This window comes from Artemia franciscana, chromosome 1 (assembly GCF_032884065.1).
Source record: "Artemia franciscana chromosome 1, ASM3288406v1, whole genome shotgun sequence".
In the NCBI taxonomy this organism is placed as follows: domain Eukaryota; kingdom Metazoa; phylum Arthropoda; class Branchiopoda; order Anostraca; family Artemiidae; genus Artemia; species Artemia franciscana.
Genome location: NC_088863.1, coordinates 30,889,926 through 30,908,599, shown reverse-complemented (window position 1 = coordinate 30,908,599; position 18,674 = coordinate 30,889,926). Strand labels below are relative to the sequence as shown.

General features: G+C 37.3%; 1 protein-coding gene across 1 annotated transcript in view; it reads right to left on the bottom strand.

Annotated features, from left to right (window-relative positions):
• LOC136028471 (lipid droplet-regulating VLDL assembly factor AUP1-like) overlaps positions 1 to 18,273 on the bottom strand; it is a 45,347-nt gene extending 27,074 nt beyond the window's left edge. Inside the window, exons 1-3 of the mRNA XM_065706314.1 lie at positions 18,115 to 18,273; positions 9,599 to 9,742; positions 4,268 to 4,421 (exon numbers count right to left, since the gene is read on the bottom strand). Of these exons, the coding sequence (XP_065562386.1) occupies positions 4,268 to 4,421; positions 9,599 to 9,742; positions 18,115 to 18,146 (330 nt within the window). The 5' untranslated portion in view covers positions 18,147 to 18,273. The remainder of the gene's footprint in view (positions 1 to 4,267; positions 4,422 to 9,598; positions 9,743 to 18,114) is intronic.
• Between the last annotated feature and the right edge of the window lie 401 nt (positions 18,274 to 18,674).

Here is an 18,674-nt window from a genome sequence, read left to right as displayed (position 1 = left end):
ATGTTTTATAAAAAGAGCTAACCAGGCAAAAAACAATTCTGTTTGGTGATTTTTATGCCCATAGTCACCTGCGGGAAGATTCAAATCAGTCAAACACTACATGAAAGTGTATCGAAAAAATAATTCTACTGGTCCCAGATCCTTAGGTGCATACGCTGTTCGGTCTGAACACCTATTATAATATAAAATCAGAAATTTTTTAACAATAGACTTGCAGACAGGACCAGCATATCTTGTTCCGCATGTAACAATACATGGTGTACAAGATCTATAGACAGACCATTTTGCGATTATGACCACTGTAAATGACACGAGCTGTGAAACTGTGCCACCCACATTTAACAAGTGTGCCATAAACATTTGAACAAATTTTAAGCAACACAGATTATAACAAGAGCTAAGAGCTCATATGGCACTTGTGACGAGGCGAGAAAAGCTAAGAGCCAAGAGATCATATGGTATGAGCTCTAACAAAATTCTATGAATCAATAGATTGATTTAAAAAGGAAAATAAGAGGCTTAATGCCGGTCAAGATTTAAAATAAGAGCTCTGAGTCACAAAGTCCTTCTAAATATCAAAATTCATTAAGATCCGATCACCCACTCGTAAGTCATAAATACCTATTTTTTTCTAATTTTCCCTCTCCCTTTTGCCCCCCAGATGGTCGAATCTGGGAAAACGACTAGATCAAGTCAAATTGTGCAGCTCCCTGACACGCCTACCAATTTTCATCGCCCTAGCACGTCCAGAAGCACCGAACTCGCCAAATCACTGAACCCCTCCCCCCAACTCCCCCAAAGAGAGCGAATCCAGTACGATTCTGTCAATCACGTATCAAGGACATTTGTTTATTCTATCCACCAAGCTTCATCCCGATTCCTACACTCCAAGTGTTTTTCCAAGATTTCCCCCTCCAAATCCCCACAATGTCAAAAGATCTGGTCAGGATTGGAAATAAGAGCTCTGAGACATGAATTCCTTCTAAAAATCAAATTTCATTACGATCCAATCATCTATTCGTAAGATATAAATACTCCAATTTTCATGTTTTCCAAGAATTCCGGTTCCCTCCTCCAACTCCCCCGAATGTCACAGGATCTGGTCGGAATTTGAAGTTAGAACTTTAAAGCACAAGATCCTTCTAAATATCAAATTTCATTAAGATCTGGTCACCCTTTCGTAAGTTACAAATACCTCAATTTTCAAAATTACCCCCCCCCCCAATTCCACCAAAGAGAGCAGATCCGGTCCAGTTATGTCAGTCACGTATCTTAGACAGCTTTCTATTCTTCCCATCCAGTTTCATCCTGATCTCACCGCTTTAAGTATTTTCTAAGATTTCCGCCCCCCCCCCAATTACGCTTGATCCGGTTGAGATTTAAAATAAGATATCGGAGTTACGAGGTCCTTCTAAATATGAAGTTTCATGAAGATCCGATCACTCCTTCGTAAGTTAAAAATACGTCATTTTTCTTATTTTTCAGAATTACCCCCCCCCCCCCCCCAATTGAGCGGATCCGTTCCAATTATGTAAATCACGTATGCAAGACTTCTGCTTATTTTTCCAACCAAGTTTCATCCCAATCCCTCCAATCTATGCGTTTCCCATCATTTTAGGTTTCCCCACCCCAAACTTCCCCCAATGTCACCAGATCCGGTCAGGATTTAAAATAAGAACTTTGAGACACGATATCCTTCTAAAAATCAAATTTCATGGAGATCCAATCACCCGTTCGTAAGTTAAAAATACTTCATTTTTTCTAATTTTTCAGAATTAACCCCCCCCCCAACTACCCCAAAGAGAGCGGATGCGTTCTGGTTATGTCAATCATGTATCTAGGACTCGTGTTTTTTTTCCACCAAGTTTCATCCCGATCCCTCCACTCTAAGTGTTTTCCAATTTTTAGGTTTCTCCCTCCCAACCCCCCCCCCCCAATGTCAACAGATCCGGTCGGGTTTAAAATAAGAGCTCTGAGCCACGATATCCTTCTAAATATCAAATTTCATTGAGATCTGATCACCCGTTCGTAAGTTAAAAATACCTCTTTTTTTCAGAAATACCCCCCCCCAACTACCCAAAAGAGAGCGGATCCGTTCCGTTTATGTCAATCATCTATCTAGGACTTGTGTTTATTTTTCCCACCATGTTTCATCCCGATCCCTCCACTCTAAGTGTTTTCCAAGTTTTAGGTTTCCCCCTCCCAACTCCCCGCCCCCATCACCAGATCCGGTCCGGATTTAAAATAAGAGCTCTAGGACACGATATCCTTCTAAACATCAAATTTCATTGAGATCCGATCACCCGTTCGTAAGTTGAAAATACCTCATTTTTCTAATTTTTAAGAATTACTCCCCCCCCTAACTACCCCAAAGAGAGCAAATCAGTTCCGATTATGTCAATCATGTATCTGGGACTTGCGCTTATTTTTCCCATCGAGTTTCATCCCGATCCCTCCACTCTATGTGTTTTATCCAAGATTTTAGGTTTCCCCCCTCCAACTCCCCCCAATGTCATCAGACCCAGTCGGGATTTAAAATAAGAGCTCTGAGACACAATATCATACCAAACATCAAATTTCATTAAGATCCAATCACCCGCTCATAAGTTAAAAATCCTTCATTTTTTCTATTTTTTCCGAATTAACCGGCCCCTACTCCCCCCCCCAGATGGTCAAATCGGGAAAACGACTATTTCTAATTTAATCTGGTCCGGTCCCTGATACGCTTGCCAAATTTCATGGTCCTATCTTACCTGGAAGTGCCTAAAGTAGCAAAACTGGGACTTTAGGTTTTCCCCCTCCAACTCCCCCCAATGCCATCAGATCCGGTCGGGATTTAAAATAAGAGCTCTGAGACACAATATCATTCCAAACATCAAATTTCATTAAGATTCAATCACCCGCTGATAAGTTAAAAATACTTCATTTTTTCTATTTTTTGCGAATTAACCGGGCCCCCACTCCCCCCCCAGATGGTCAAATCGGGAAAACGACTGTTTCTAATTTAATCTGATCCGGTCGCTGATACGCTTGCCAAATTTCATCGTCCTAGTTTACCTGGAAGTGCCTAAAGTAGCAAAACCGGGACCGACAGACCGACAGAATTGGCGACTGCTATATGTCACTTGGTTAACACCAAGTGCCATAAAAGGGTTCTTCAAGCTCCTGAGGTAGACCAAAAAGCCCAACTTATTACCAGCATCTTAAAAAATACCCCTTTAAGAGTCTACACCAAGATCTTCCCACGAGCCTACATTACGCCCATCTAAAAAGATGAATAAACTATGGTAGAATGATGACGATAAAACAGTCATTTGAAGAAAAACACAAACTTGGAAACAGGTTTCCTAAATACTGAAACCTATTATGCCAGCATTGTGGTGTAATAACATTCTCCTTGCCAGTAATCAACAAAACACGCGGGTCTTTTTCAATCGTTAGAAAAACCAGCCTCCAGCACATATCCTCATCTCACCTCCTATGTTTGCAAACTACATAACAAAACACAAGCCAAGGAGGAACTGTTTACGGAATGAGAGCCTGTCGGAATCTGGAGAAAGTAAATGTGTACTGAGCATGCCATACTGCAGGGCATTTGTTTCTGAAAAGCCGGGCAGTCTAGTCTATAAAAGAAAAGTGGTAAATATAGACATTTATTATCTGAATCCTTGTCTTAACTAAGTTGATTTACTAGTTGATTACAATACATATTATGTCATGAAATGTATTATGAAAGTCTTATAATGTGCAGTGTATGTGCAATGTATTATCCGCATTTGGAAGTCGAAAAGACCCTGCTTAGGATTCTAAGTGTTTTTTTATGAAGAAGAAGAAGCAACACGAAGAAAAATTTCCAGAGGAATTGCATGGGGAGGAACTTTTCGCAGCACGGGGGAGGGGGGGGGGGTAGTGCGAGGGTGATTTTCTGCGGGAGGAATATTCTGGGGGAATGTTACACGGGAAGAATATTCAAGGGGGGAACTTTCCACCGGGTGGATTTTACTGGGTGTTTTCCACGTGGGGATATTTTCCCAGTGAGGGAGGATATTTGTCAGAGAAGAAAAATTTTCAATTACTTTTAAACTACAAAAATACTATCGTTATTAATACACAAGGGGGGGGGGGTCGACAGAGAATTTCCCGTGGGAGAAGGGGGTCGTTTAATTGAACTTCTTCTGAAATCTCAGCAACACCTGACGAGTAAGCTAGTGTTACTATAAAATAACCACTCCATGATCTATAACAATACTTTATCCAAATAACTTACTGCAATGCATCCATTTGCCAGGTAAAACACAATTCCATCAAATGCAGTCACATGATTTGAAATATAAACAGAGCAAGGCTCGTTGTTGCACTCTTTCTTGCTTCTTTCTTCATATGTAACTCCAAAAACCACTGAGAGGTGACTCAAAATACGCCTGAAAAAGTGTTTTGTTGGCCTAAAAATCTAAAAAAAACATCATCCTTTTAAGCGTTGTGGATCATACTATGGTAGTATGGTCTACTCTTCAGAATCTTTATCTATTATATGGAAATTGTTCCTAGGGTAAGCTCTTGTCAAGCTGAAAAAAATAAAAACAAAATCAAAACTATACTTCCTTAAAACTTTTAGTTTTACAAAATTTATCCATCAGAGTCTTTTCAACTTGATTTTCAAATTTTGTTATGTCTTAGTCGTTTTCTATTGAAAGAATTATTCTTTTTGTCAATTTTAGATACTTACTTGTACTTTACTTTTTATAGAAATTCAACAGTGGCCCTGCCCGGCAGCAACTGACATTGGACTAGCTTTTGTCGGCTGTTTGAACTTATCGACTGCCCATTGAAATATCTTCAATGAGCATTTCTTGCTGTATCAATGACCGTGCTTCCAGAAACCTTGTAATGAATTTTTTTTTGGATTTCTGCCAAAGATTCTTTTTTTGCTGTTCCAACTTGTTCACAAGTAAAGTCACCACAAGACTTTGTTCCATAGGACAACACAAAGAGGGGCTTTTATATATTCATTTTATATATTATATATTTATATATATATATTATATATTTTATATATTATATATTACCTTTATATATTCCTCAATTTAAAACTACTTAAAAAGTTTTACCCAATTTATAGTAACGACTATCTTCGAAAATTTCATTATTCTTTTATATTTATACTGTTGATGCTAGACGATCAGAAAACAGTACTTTGAAAATCTTGGAGCGGTACCCCATCGAGGAATTTATCTTTCTCCCAAAGCGCTGTTTTAACTGCCAGAATTTTGGTCATAATTCTGCTAATTGCTTTAGCCAGCAAATTTGCTCTCGATGCGGAGAAGGAGGTCATGGCTCTAGCCCCGACCAGCTCTGTGGAAACCCTATAGCATACGCCCTCTGCAAATCAAAACGCCACACTTGCCATTCCTTCAAGTGCCCTACAATAATAAAAATCGTCAGTGAGCTGAAGCGGCCCAATGTCTAATAGCCCAGCCTGCGTCAAAATTACGTCATGGAACATGAACGGAGGAGTCCCCAACAAACTCGCCATAATTCAAAAGTATTCTGCAGACTGTGACATTATGTTTATACAAGAACATATGCTCTCTCCTCACAATATTTCTCTCCTAAAGTTCTCGCACGAACTTACTTTTTACTTCGAGCCGGCAAAAATTCGGTCTTTCGGACGCCCCTCTGGTGGCTTGGCAATTATTTGCCACCCGTATATTGAAAGTAAGGTGTTATTTACGCATGATCACTTCTTGGCTATATCTTCCGGCAGTATCGCATTCTTCAACGTATATCTTCCTACAAACTACCATGATGACAAATCGGAGCGAAAGTTTATGAACGCAGTTCGCGAACTAGCGAAGTGCCTGAAGTCTGTGACCCAGAGAGATTTGCATTGTGTAGTCATGGGGGACTTCAACTGCAACCTTCTTGACAGCACGTGTGTCCGTAGTCAGCTTCTAAATTGCATCTTTGATTACAAACTTATCATCCTCCCAAAAGACAGTGATTACTCCTTCGTTCATAATTCAAGGCCCCGTTTCAAACATTGACCATACGGCCTGCTCTAAGAATATTAACGAAAGTGTAACTGTTCTGAAAGACACTGTCTTCGCTGATCACTTACCCCTACTAGCATCTCTAAGCATAAAACCAGCTCTGCGTCAACCCAAGAACGACGAGTGGAAAGTAGTAAGTGAATGGGATAAAATTAATACTACTTTATATCATCAGGTGCTGAACTCACTTCTTGTAAAGATACGAATCCCCTTCCATTTACTCCAAGTGGATTCGAATTTTGAATCCGCAGATGCAAGAGTACTCATCAATATATTTTGTGCCGAGATTACTCACTCGCTTCTCGTAGCTGGAAAAAAAGCAGTTCCTACCAGAAAGGTTAAAATGAAAACAGAAATTCACAAATTCTCGCAAAATCCGGCCCTAGTTAAGTGTTGCAACGATGCTAAGTTTTGGTTTAGAATCTGGCAAGATTGTGATAGGCCCAAATCCGGTCCTGTTAACTCTATCCGTTTATGGACTAAACGAAAATTTGACAAGCAACTGAAAGCTCATCGTAACAACTTAAAAGAAGAGTACTCCTCCAGAATCGTAAGTGACCCAAAACTAATCTGGAAAGCCCGGTTGAGCGAACCGGTCGCCGGAAAACCCCATGATTCGATTAGCGAAAAAGATTGGGAATCGTATTTTTCCAACGAATTCAGTGCCCCCGACCCAAATACGTCTAATCCCTTCGTAAACCGGCTAGAATCGGTATTATCCAGCCAGTGTGCCCCTGATTTTGTCGTTACTTACGGAAGCGTACATGAAGCTATTTTAAAGCTGAAGAAGAAACATTCCCGAGGTGTAGACGAACTATGCGCGCTAAATCTGCTACACGGTACTACTATGCTTATTGAATATCTGACGCTGCTATTCCAGATTATTTTCACCACTGGTATAGCACCTGACTCTTTTTGTGTCGGTTTGCTCTCGCCCATCCTTAAAAAAGGGAAACCAACAGACCAATGCTCTTTGTACAGGCCAATCACTGTTGCTCCAGTGCTCTGTAAAGTTCTAGAGATCTTAGTCTCAAAAGAAATTCAATATTCGTGCCGATTGCCTGACCACCAGTTCGGTTTCCGACCGGGTCTGGGTTGTGCTCACGCTCTCTTCAGTCTTGCCGCTATTCTAGCAGATTCTCACGAATCCGGTGATCCTATAGTGATTGGTGCTTTTGATGTGAGTAGAGCGTTTGATTCGTCGATTCACGCTCAGACCCTTTTAGCCGCTTACCAGCAAGGTGTAAACCTCCGTGTCACTAGTGTACTGTACGATATGTATTGCCGTTTAAAAGCGCGTATAAAAATAGGTAACCGCATCACATCAGTGGTTGTTCCAGTAAAGAAAGGTGTCCGCCAGGGTTCATTATTATCCCCAAGTTTGTACAATAACAGTGTTTTAAATGCCCAGGCATGTGTAAATGTTTCATGTATCTCCAAGAATATAAATGTGTCGCTACTTACATACGAGGACGATCTATTAAATCTAAGTCGGTCTATTAGGGGTCTGCAATCGAATTTCTCGATCCTGCGTGATGAATACCGAAAAATCGGCCTGGCTTTCAATACTTCTAAATCTGCAGTTCTTTTTTTCAACGATAGTCCTTCTCAGCCTGAACACCTCCTACTGGGTAGCGAGTCAATTACCGTTTCATCTCATGTTGTGTATCTGGGTTTACCCATAGGATGTAACCTTAATGAAACTCGTCTACTGCTCGTCAAACACGTCGAGGAAAAACTCCGCACCGCGTATGGGTCTATCGTCGCCAGCAGACTCCTCTTATGCCGAAAGTATCCCGCCAATATGTATAACGCTGTCGCACTGCCGCATATTTTATATATCGCGCCATTTTGGAATTTATTAACTGACACCCAAAAACGCAAGCTCCAGTCCCTTTATTTTAGGTTCGCGAAGTTCCTGCTGCGATGCCCCTTGTGGACGAGAAATACATATATGATTGATAAACATAGGATTGCAGACCCCAGTGTCGCGGTAAACCGGTTGATTTCTAATTTCCAGGCAAAATGGAACCACCCCTGGCTTAAACATTTCTACAGTTCTTGATTATGCATTTTCAATGTTGTGTCTTAAATTTCTCTCCGTTTTTCTTCTCTTTTTTTCTTTTCTTTTCTTTTTTTTTTCATTGTACTCTGTTTTGTTCCATGTGAAAAATACGGGTAATAAATATTTTACTGACTTACTTACTTACTCTGAAAGTACTAATAATAGAAAATAGCCTAATATTGTTTCGTTTGGTCTGAACCAAACAAAACAATAACGGAAAAGAGATCCTGATAGAAAAAAAGAAAGAAAAATCTAGATTGAGCAGAAAGAGAAAAAAATGGTGGCTACAGACAGATTGTTTCAAAGGCAACTAAGAATACAGAATGTCAATTTTTATTGACTTAAATCAGCTAAAGTTTCCATTTCTATTCTTGTTTTGAAATGTTGGTTTTATGTTTTCAGTAAAGCACTAGTTTTAAAGATATTCTACAAACCATGATTCAGTTTATTTAAACCTGTTTTTCAAGTACACGTTGTACAGATTGTAAAGTAATATTTTTTTTTTGCTTTGTATTCAGTTTCAACTTCACTCTTAACTTCCATCAGAAAAGCTTTTTTTTTGGAAATCCTGAAACTCAAGATCCAACATGTCCCCCTCTTTCTCAATATAAAACCTATTTATAAACAAATGGCAATATGCATCATTGACAGTCCTTACCCCAGGGGCTCTGGGGTTCATTTCATCCCTAGTCCTAAAGATATATTTTCTGAACCCTTCAACAATTCTGGACAGAATGGCTATCTCAAAATCTGTGGTGTCAACTCACAAAGGTCAAGTGGATGGAAAATGTGTTTTTCAAAATCTAGGCAGAGAGGAGGGGAAGATTTTGCTGTTTCTTTTCAATTTTTTTTTATTACTAAGCTTGTCTTGTTATGTTGGTTTTGTGTTTCCAGTAAAGTAGTAGCTTTACAGATATTCTACAAAAAGAAAGAAATATTATGAGTAAGCTTATTTGAACCAGTTTTCAGATGTATTTCACACAGACTGCGAAGCAATAATTTTATTTCTTTTTAAGTTCCAACTACACTCTACTTCCATTAGAAAAATCTTATTTTTGTAAATTTGAGCACCAGAAATGAATTAAGAACTTAGCATTTTAAAAATTAAACATTAAAGAAAATAGTGCCAGCAATGTTTTTGGAGCTCCAGCACTGAGCAGGCATCATTTTGAACTAACCCCTGATAATCCAATTGTTGGTGAAACCTTTGACTGATGAAAATGAAAAATAAACAACCTCAAGCTAATTAGAATTTTAAAAAAAATATGTTCCAACAAGGCATTTCAATTTAACCCATATCTATGTCCGGATTCAGTTCTTCAAAATTTTCCAAATGATTTTCTAGGAAAATTGAAAATTTTTCCTGGGTGTGGGGGGAGGAGGGTAAAACAACTTCTTCAAGTGCAAAAAAATTGAATTTTCTAGAAAAGAAAACAAAAAATGGAAAACTTTTGAACTTTTATGCAAAAGTATAGGAGCTTACCTCTTGAGGGCTTCATGGTGTGCACAAAATGATACAAAAGTGTATGCTGGAATCAGAATTAACAACCGAAGAAAGAATAACAACACGCCGAAAGGAAAATAAATCAAGAATCCAAAAAGGGAGCCAACTGACTGACACTGTATCCTACAAAGTAAAATTATTATTTCATTACGCATGGCATACTTAGATAATGTAATTAATAAAATGGTACAGTTGATACCAAAATGACTGACTGCAATGACTCCAAAAGAGATTTTGGTTTAAATCTACATAAATGGAATATTAGTAGAATAACAATTAATCTAAATTTATGTGTTAAGCACTTTTTTTTGTTTCTGACTCTGTTGAATTTTCTCTCTGTCAGGAATTTAATACGTTGTGTAAATATGGTATTAGAAATAAAACCTTGAACCTTGACTCATTTTTTATAAGCCTGTGTTTTGACTCATCAAAGTTCCAAGATCTTGCTTCCTTCACCTCATTATCCTTTTTTGTTTCTTCAATGTATTAAGAACTTACACCTCACATATTGTTTTTTTTTGCTTCATCATGGTGCTAAGATCTTTCAGCTCACTGCCAAATAAAACATTGAAGCGAGAACTTTGAAAGTTCTTAGACCACTTCATCAGAGAAGAATGAAAAACAATAAAAAAAAGCCTGAGAAGGAAGAGCAAAGTTGTCAGATTTTAGTCAAAGTTGTTTTCAGTCAAAAGATGTAAGATCTTAGCATATTAATTTGCAAAAAAATGGGGCTTATATTTTATGGTCTTTATCCATAACTTAGGTTATTTGGTCATAACCTGGATTTTGATCAAAACTCTAGGCCTTTGATCAAATTGCTAGTTTTATTCATCTTGCTAAAAAATATACAACTGACACTCAGCAGTTATATCAATAGCCTTGATAGTTTAAAAAAAAGTGAAAACTTGATAGCAAAAAACAAGCAATTAACAACACACAAACATCGGTTTCTTTATACTAGGCAGGAACCCTATCACTAACATACAAGGACTCATTCAGACATGCCATCATGACCAAGCAGTCAATGCCTCCAGTGTAGACTCATCTGTATTTTTCTTCTTTTTACCTTTGCTGCTCATGATAACTTGAAATACAGTAATTGAAATTGTGAGCATGGAAATTTTTTTTAGTCTGACAATAAAAAGTTTAATTGCAAATATTAATTACTGTTATGAAGGTAATAAGCCTAAATGTATTTCAAAATACTGAGAACTAGAATTATTTGAAGTTTTTAATGATTAAACAACTTTAAATCACACATCCAGCAAGATAACATCAAACCTCTTGCATAAAACCTTGCTGGTGTTTTTTTTTTGAGGTTACAATCTGACATCCAAGTTTAATCCCCATTCACCATTGACCCAGTCTTAATCAACCTTTTCTTGAAGGGTTCTAGGGTCTGAGACTGGATGGTGGGTGGCTGGTGGACAGGCTGTTCCACAGAGGGACAGGCAGCTTCCTGGTTGTCCCCTTGTGGTAGTTGGGAGGGATGGGGAGAAGACATGAATTATTAGCTCACTTTCCACCAGTCTGAAATAATCAACACCGAATTTTTTTCAGCCTTATAGCACCAAGTTTCAATAGTAAACATCCATTATTGACATTAAGGCAACATGCCTAGATGTATTTCAAAATCCTGAGAACTAAAATTGTTCCAAGCTTTTAGTGATTACAAATACACATTATTGGTATCAAATTGATAAGCCTAAATCTATTTCAACATCCTGAGAACTAAAACTATTTCAAATATTTAGTGATTAAACAACCTTAAATCATATATAAGGCAATATGGGGTGGTTTTGAGCTTCCTGTAAAAAATCTTACTGACAGTGTTTTCAGCTATATGATCTAAAATGCACCTCTATTCAATATTGGCTCAGTCTTGGTCAACTCCTTTCTTAAAGAAGAACTAAGAGCTCATATGGCACTTGTTACAAGGCAAGAAGAGCTAAGAGCCAAGAGCTCATATAGTATGAGCTCTAACAAAATTCTAAGAACCAATAGATTAATTTAAAAGGAAAATCAGAGGCTTAATGCCGGTCAGGATTTAAAATAAGATCTCTGAGTCATGATGTCCTTCTAAATATCAAAATTCATTAAGATCCGATCACCCACTCGTAAGTTATAAATACCTAGTTTTTTCTAATTTTTCCTCTCCCTTTAGCCCCCCAGATGGTCAAATCCGGGAAAACGACTTTATCAAGTCAATTTGTGCAGCTCCTGGACACACCTACCAATTTTCATTGTCCTAGCATGTCCAAAAGCACCAGACTCGCCAAATCACTGAACCCCTCTCCCCAACTCCCCCAAAGAGAGCGAATCCAGTACGATTACGTCAATCACGTATCAAGGACATTTGCTTATTCTATACACCAAGCTTCATCCCAATTCCTCCACTCCAAGTGTTTTCCAAGATTTCCCCCTCCAACTCCCCCTGATGTCAAAAGATCTGGTCAGGATTTGAAATAAGAGCTCTGAGACATGAATTCCTTCTAAATATCAAATTTCATTAAGATCCAATCATCTATTCATAAGATAAAAATATCTCAATTTTCACATTTTCCAAGAATTCCGGTTTCCCCCTCCAACTCCCCCCAACGTCACAGGATATGGTCAGAGTTTAAAATTAGAGCTTTAAAGCACAAGATCCTTCTAAATATCAAATTTCATAAAGATCTGGTCACCCTTTCGTAAGTTACAAATACCTCAATTTTCAAAATTACCCCCCCCGCCCCCCACTCCACCAAAGAGAGCAGATCCGGTCCGGTTATGTCAGTCAAGTATCTTAGACAGGTTTTTATTCTTCCCATCCAGTTTCATCCTGATCTCTCTGCTTTAAGTATTTTCTAAGATTCCCGCCCCCCCCCCCCAATGACGCTGGATCTGGTTGAGATATAAAATAAGAGATCTGAGTTACGAGGTCCTAAATATGAAGTTTCATGAAGATGCGATCACTCCTTCATAAGTTAAAAATACATCATTTTTTCTTAGTTTTCAGAATTACCCCCCCCCCCCCCAAATAGAGCAGATCCATTCCAATTATGTAAACCACGTATCTAAGACTTCTACTTATTTTTCCCACCAAATTTCATCCCAATCCCTCCAATCTAAGCGTTTTCCATGATTTTAGGTTCCCCTACCCCAAACTCCCCCCAATGTCACCAGATCCAGTCGGGATTTAAAATAAGAGCTTTGAGACATGATATTCTTCTAAATATCAAATTTCATTGAGATCCAATCACCTGTTCATAAGTTAAAAGTACCCTTTTTTCTAATTTTTCCAAATTAACCCCCCCCCCTCCCAAACTACCTCAAAGAGAGCAGATCCGTTCCGGTTATTTTAATCATGTATCTAGGACTTGTGCTTATTTTTCCCACCAAGTTTCATCCCAATCCCTCCCCTCTAAGTGTTTTCCAAGATTTTAGTTCCCCCCAACTCCCCCCTAATGTCATCAGATCCGGTGGGGATTTAAAATTAGAGCTCTGAGACACGATATCCTTCTAAATATCAAATTTCATTGAGATCTGATCACCTGTTCGTAAAGTTAAAAATACCTCATTTTTTTGAATTTTTCAGAATTAGCCCCCCTCCAACTACCCCAAAGAGAGCGGATCCGTTCTGGTTATGTCAATCATGTATCTAGGACTTGTGCTTATTTTTTCAACCAAGTTTCATTCCAATCCCTCTACTCTAAGTGTTTTCCAAGATTTTAGGCTTCCCCCTCCCAACTCCCCCAATGTCACCAGATCCGGTCGGGGTTTGAAATAAGAGCTCTGAGACACGATATCCTTCTAAATATCAAATTTCATTGAGATTCAATCACTCATTTGTAAGTTAAAAATACCTCATTTTTTCTAATTTTTCAGAATTACCCCCCCCCCCCCCCCCAACTACCCCAAAGAGAGCGGATCCGTTCCGGTTATTTAAATTATGTATATGGGACTTTTGTTTATTTTTCCCACCAAGTTTCATCCCAATCCCTCCACTCTAAGTGTTTTCCGAGATTTTAGGTTTCCCCCACCCAAATCCCTGCCAATGTCACAAGATCCGGTCGGGATTTAAAATTACAGCTCTGAGACACAATATCATTGCAAACATCAAATTTCATTAGGATCTGATCAACCGTTTGTAAGTTAAAAATACTTCAATTTTTCTATTTTTTCCAAAATAACAGGCCCCCCACCCACCCCTAGATGGTCAAATCAGGAAAACGACTATTTCTAATTTAATCTGGTCTGGTCCCTGATACGCCTGCCAAATTTCATCATCCTAGCTTACCTGGAAGTGCTGAAAGTATTAAAACCAGGACCAACAGACCAACAGAATTTATGATTGCTATATGTCACTTGGTTAATACCAAGTGCCATAAAAAGTATCTCTAAGTCCAAAGAGTACTATCATAGTAAGCAATTTGCTACCTACAGAAACCAGACAAATGCTTCCACAATCACTCTCATCATCCTTCTTATAGAAGAGTTTAATTAGAATTTTTCTAAAATCGCTAGGTACTTCCCCTTTTTCAAAAATTGTATTAATAATTTTCAGTAATTTATTTTTAACCTCATAACTTATATTTGACCTCATAAACACCATTTAAGCATTCTAGATGAAAGTCTGAGCAAAATGAATAAACTTTTAGAGGTTTTGCAAGTTCATGATGCTAGAGTAGGTCTGAAAATAAATGTTAAGAATACAAAGTCACTAATGCTAGGAACAAGCACAGATGAAAAGGTGACACTGGGTAATGAAAATATTGACCAGGTGGACAGCTTCCTTGATAGTATTAAGATGGTGATGGGGTTTTCTTCACAGCTTAAAAAAAGTCTGGAAGAATAAGAAGATAAGTCTGCAAGCTGAGATTAGAATATTAGAAGCTACAGTGATCAAATATGGCTTTGAAACTTATTTTAAACCTCATAACCACCATTTTTGAGAAACCCATTATCCCACTATCAGCACATTTGATTTTCAAAATTTTTTTCATTCTTCTCTGTATACTTTCCTGTAACTCATCATAGTTTAGCATGTTCTCAAAAAGTTCTACTTATCTCTCTCTAAACCTTTCCTTATCACTAATTGTGGCCCCATTCCTATCTTTAACTGGGATAAATCCAGATTGACTATTCCCCCACAATTTATCAACATGCCAGTAAAATATTTTACTATTATGCCATCTAACTGCATTTTCAAGATCTTTGGCAATTTTATCAATGGGCACCATTTCACACCACCTTAGTTCAAACAATTCTTGTATAAGCCCCTCCTCCTCTCTGTTAAACATAGAATATTTTTACTAATATTGCTAGCTTTCTTCCCTAAGATGCCATTGGTAACACCAAAAACTATTTTCCTAAAATTATTCCATCCATCTTCCACATTATCAAATTTAAACTATCCAGTTAAGTATTAAAGTGTTCCTATAGAGTTTCTCTCAAATCCTTATTCTAGAATCTACCAGTTTCACACTTCCCAGAAGGTAGTTACCCTTTGTAAATTTCAGCTTTAAATCAACCCCAAACACTACTATACAGTGATCTTTACTCTTAACATCAATTACACACAGTTTTATATACCCTAGTATCTTGTATTGGTCCCTCTAGTCTTTGGTTTACAGTAGCATAATAAGGTAATGTGTCTTGCCATCATGTATATACCATGTCAACTAATAGACCATTGTATGACCAAATACTGTATTTGTTATAACTACATTGTTATATCAACAAAATTGCACCAGTTTGTAACCATTACTTTTTTTCCTGTGCAGAATTTACCAAGGCTAGCATACCATCTATCCCTACTTATACCAGCCCAGGCATTAAAATGATATTTTTACCTGGGGCTGTAGCTTTATAAAGCTTCATCATCACACATAGTTTCCTGGATGTCAATGTTTGCTTCATGAGGCAAAGGGCTTGGTTTGCTCTTGCAATTGGAGCTTGTGCATGACAAAAAAAAAACAAAACAAAAAAAAAAAAACAACAAAATAATAAGGTAATGTGTCTTGCCATCATGTATATACTACGTCAACTAATAGACCATTGTACGACCAAATACTGTATTTGTTATAACTAGATTGTTATATCAAATAAATTGTACCAGTTTGTAACCATTACTTTTTTTTCCTGTGCAAAATTTACCAAGGCTAGGATACCATCTATCCCTACTTATACCAATCAAGGCATAAAAATGATATTTTTACCTTGGGCTGTGGCTTTATAAAGCTTCATCATCACACATAGTTTCCTGGATGTCAATGTTTGCTTTATGAGGCAAAGGGCTTAGTTTGCTCTTGCAACTGGAGCTTGTGCATGACAAAAAAAAAACAACAACAAAAAAACAACTTGAACTCACAGTCAACAGTGAACAGCAGGTACTTCTCCTCACCAGCTGCCTCAAGCTGGGTGTCCCCTAAATGATATCAATGCTTCAGATTTTTATGTCCAAGATACAGGACTTGCATTTTGAGGGATTGAACATTCAACACCAATATCCTGACAATTTGGATAGCTGGTTCAAATCTTCTTGCATGTTTGACTGGTTTATATTGTCTTTGACCAGTCATAGAAGCATGCAATTATCCACATATAGTGTCAAAGAATTTCTCAAATAGGTTGTACAGCTATTGGTGTATTCTGAGCAATGTTGGACCCAAGATGGTCCCCCAAGGTATTCCACTATTGACTGATTACAGCTCTGCCATTGCAGCTGTACACCTTCATTCTGTAAGTCCTGCCAGTTATATTGGCAGGCATTCTGTTAAAGTTGCTAACAGAAACATTACATTTGAATTATTTTAGCACATCTTTGCTAGCTGTGCTTTTGTTGTGCTTCTATATAAAAAAGATTATTTTCAATAAAATTGTTCTACTACTACTAATGAAAAAGATACAACATCCAAAACTTGCCAAATTATTAGAAGTGGTTCACCTACACTTTGCTTTAATGGTGAATCTGAGAAACATAAGATTTATTGTGATTCTACTGTATTTTACTGTGTTGGTGACACCCCTTTCCCATCCACTAAAAAAAACTCTGTACAGACATAATGGATTGTTATCATTTATAAAAACGTGTTTAACTTATCTAATCTGAGAGTATAATGAAAACAGCAAGATGAAGTTCTTGATGTGCTTACAAAGAATAGTACTGAATGGAAAATCAAATATTTCAATACAGGTTAATAAAAATAACTATATCTGATCTACTAATAACACATATAGTGAGAACTATTAGATCACTATATGAATCAACTCTTTCTAAACCTTTTAGATTATACTGATGATTGAAGTATTCTTGATGAAAGTTGGAGCAAAATGAATGAACTTTTAGAGGTTTTGCAAGTTCAGGGTGCTAGAGTAGGTTTGAATATAAATGTTAAGAAGACTAAGCCACTAAGGCAAGGAATAAGCAAAGATGAAAAGGCAACACCAGGTGATAAAAAGATTGATCAGATGGACAGCTTCCTTGGTAGTATTGAGATGGTAATGGGTGTTTTTTAGAGCTAAAGAGACTTGAAGAATAGGAAGATAAGTCTGCAAACTGAAATTAGAATATTAGAAGGTAGAGCCATGACAGTGACCAAATAGGGCCTTGAAAATTGGGTGCTCTAAAAAGTGGACAAATTTGCTAGATGTTTTCCAGAGAAATTGCCAACAGATTGTTCTGGGGGTGAATTTATAGCAGACAGTATAACTGGCTTTCATATAAAGTGAATATACCACCTGATGCCTTTTTTATGCTCTTTACAAATATAATAATTGCTTCTTCTGGGAATTCAGATTTAAGCACTTTATGACATCTTAAAAATGACCTAAATATGGAGTATAAAAAGGCTAAGAACATTGGTCTCTTACATTAAATACCTTATAACATTGTACCCAGCTGACTGATTGTACTTTACTGTTTATACTTTTGTATGTTTGTGGATAATAAATATTATTACTATAAGCCTATTATAGACCCTTACAGATGATGCCATTTTTACTCTATTTTGCCTAAATAAAAGGGCTAGAACTAGCAATTTATACTTCATTCTGTGCAGAATAATTTTAGAAAACAGATTTTAACCGCAGCTCCATTTTACTTTACTCCCTCCCCCACATGCCCTAGTTGCTTTTAGGAATAATATAAGGGTAAGTAGGCTAGGCTTTATATAGGCTGATTGTTTTTAATGGTTTCCAGACCAGGATGTACATTGTCAGAAAAATTACCATAATATTTGGAAAGAGCATAGTCTGACTGAATTTGATGGAAGGCTAGGCTTCAACTTTTGTTTTAATTAGCATAGCATACTTCTGTCAGAGTGCCTAGCCACTGCATAGGCTTTCTGCAAGTTTTCTCCAGAAGAGGCAATTTAAAAAATTTTTAACAGAAAACCTTGAATGAACTGCAAAACCCAAATATACACTTGTAGGCTAGTGAGACCAAATTAAGTTCATGACAAGTCCCTCTTCCTTTCAAAATTAAACAGGAAAATTGGGGCAACTCTTCTCACCTTTCCGCATCAAAAAGGCTTATCAATTCCATATTCTGTTGTTTTTAGTCTAGCTGATATAGGCTAAATTAACATAGTCAGATAGTTTCTTGTTAATTTTGACTTGACGAAAACTTCTTTCAGTTCCTCTTCAGCGAAAGCATTTGATGATTTGGTTACTTAATATCTAGAGCCCCAGATGTCACTGATTTTTATCCTTTAATTAGATGGCAATATAAAATTTGATTTTAAATTAAAGCTTTTGCATGTTTATATTTTGAATATTAATAAACAGTCCAGGAAGACAAAGTTTGGTAAATAATCATTGCTTGCATTAAAGCTTAATTCAATTGATTTTTATCGCTGATTGTCATCAAAAACCATTCTCTTTCACAAAGAATGATTTTCTTTGTCTGTCAGTAATGAAAATCAATTGCAATAGGCTAATTCTAGGTCCTATTGAATGCAGGGAATTTCTCTGTTAACAATGGTAGAAAATTTTGGAGAAGATTTGTTCCTTAGGGACTATTGATACCTCGAAAGGTGTAATAAAAATGAGCACAGGTTTCAGGAATTGGTAA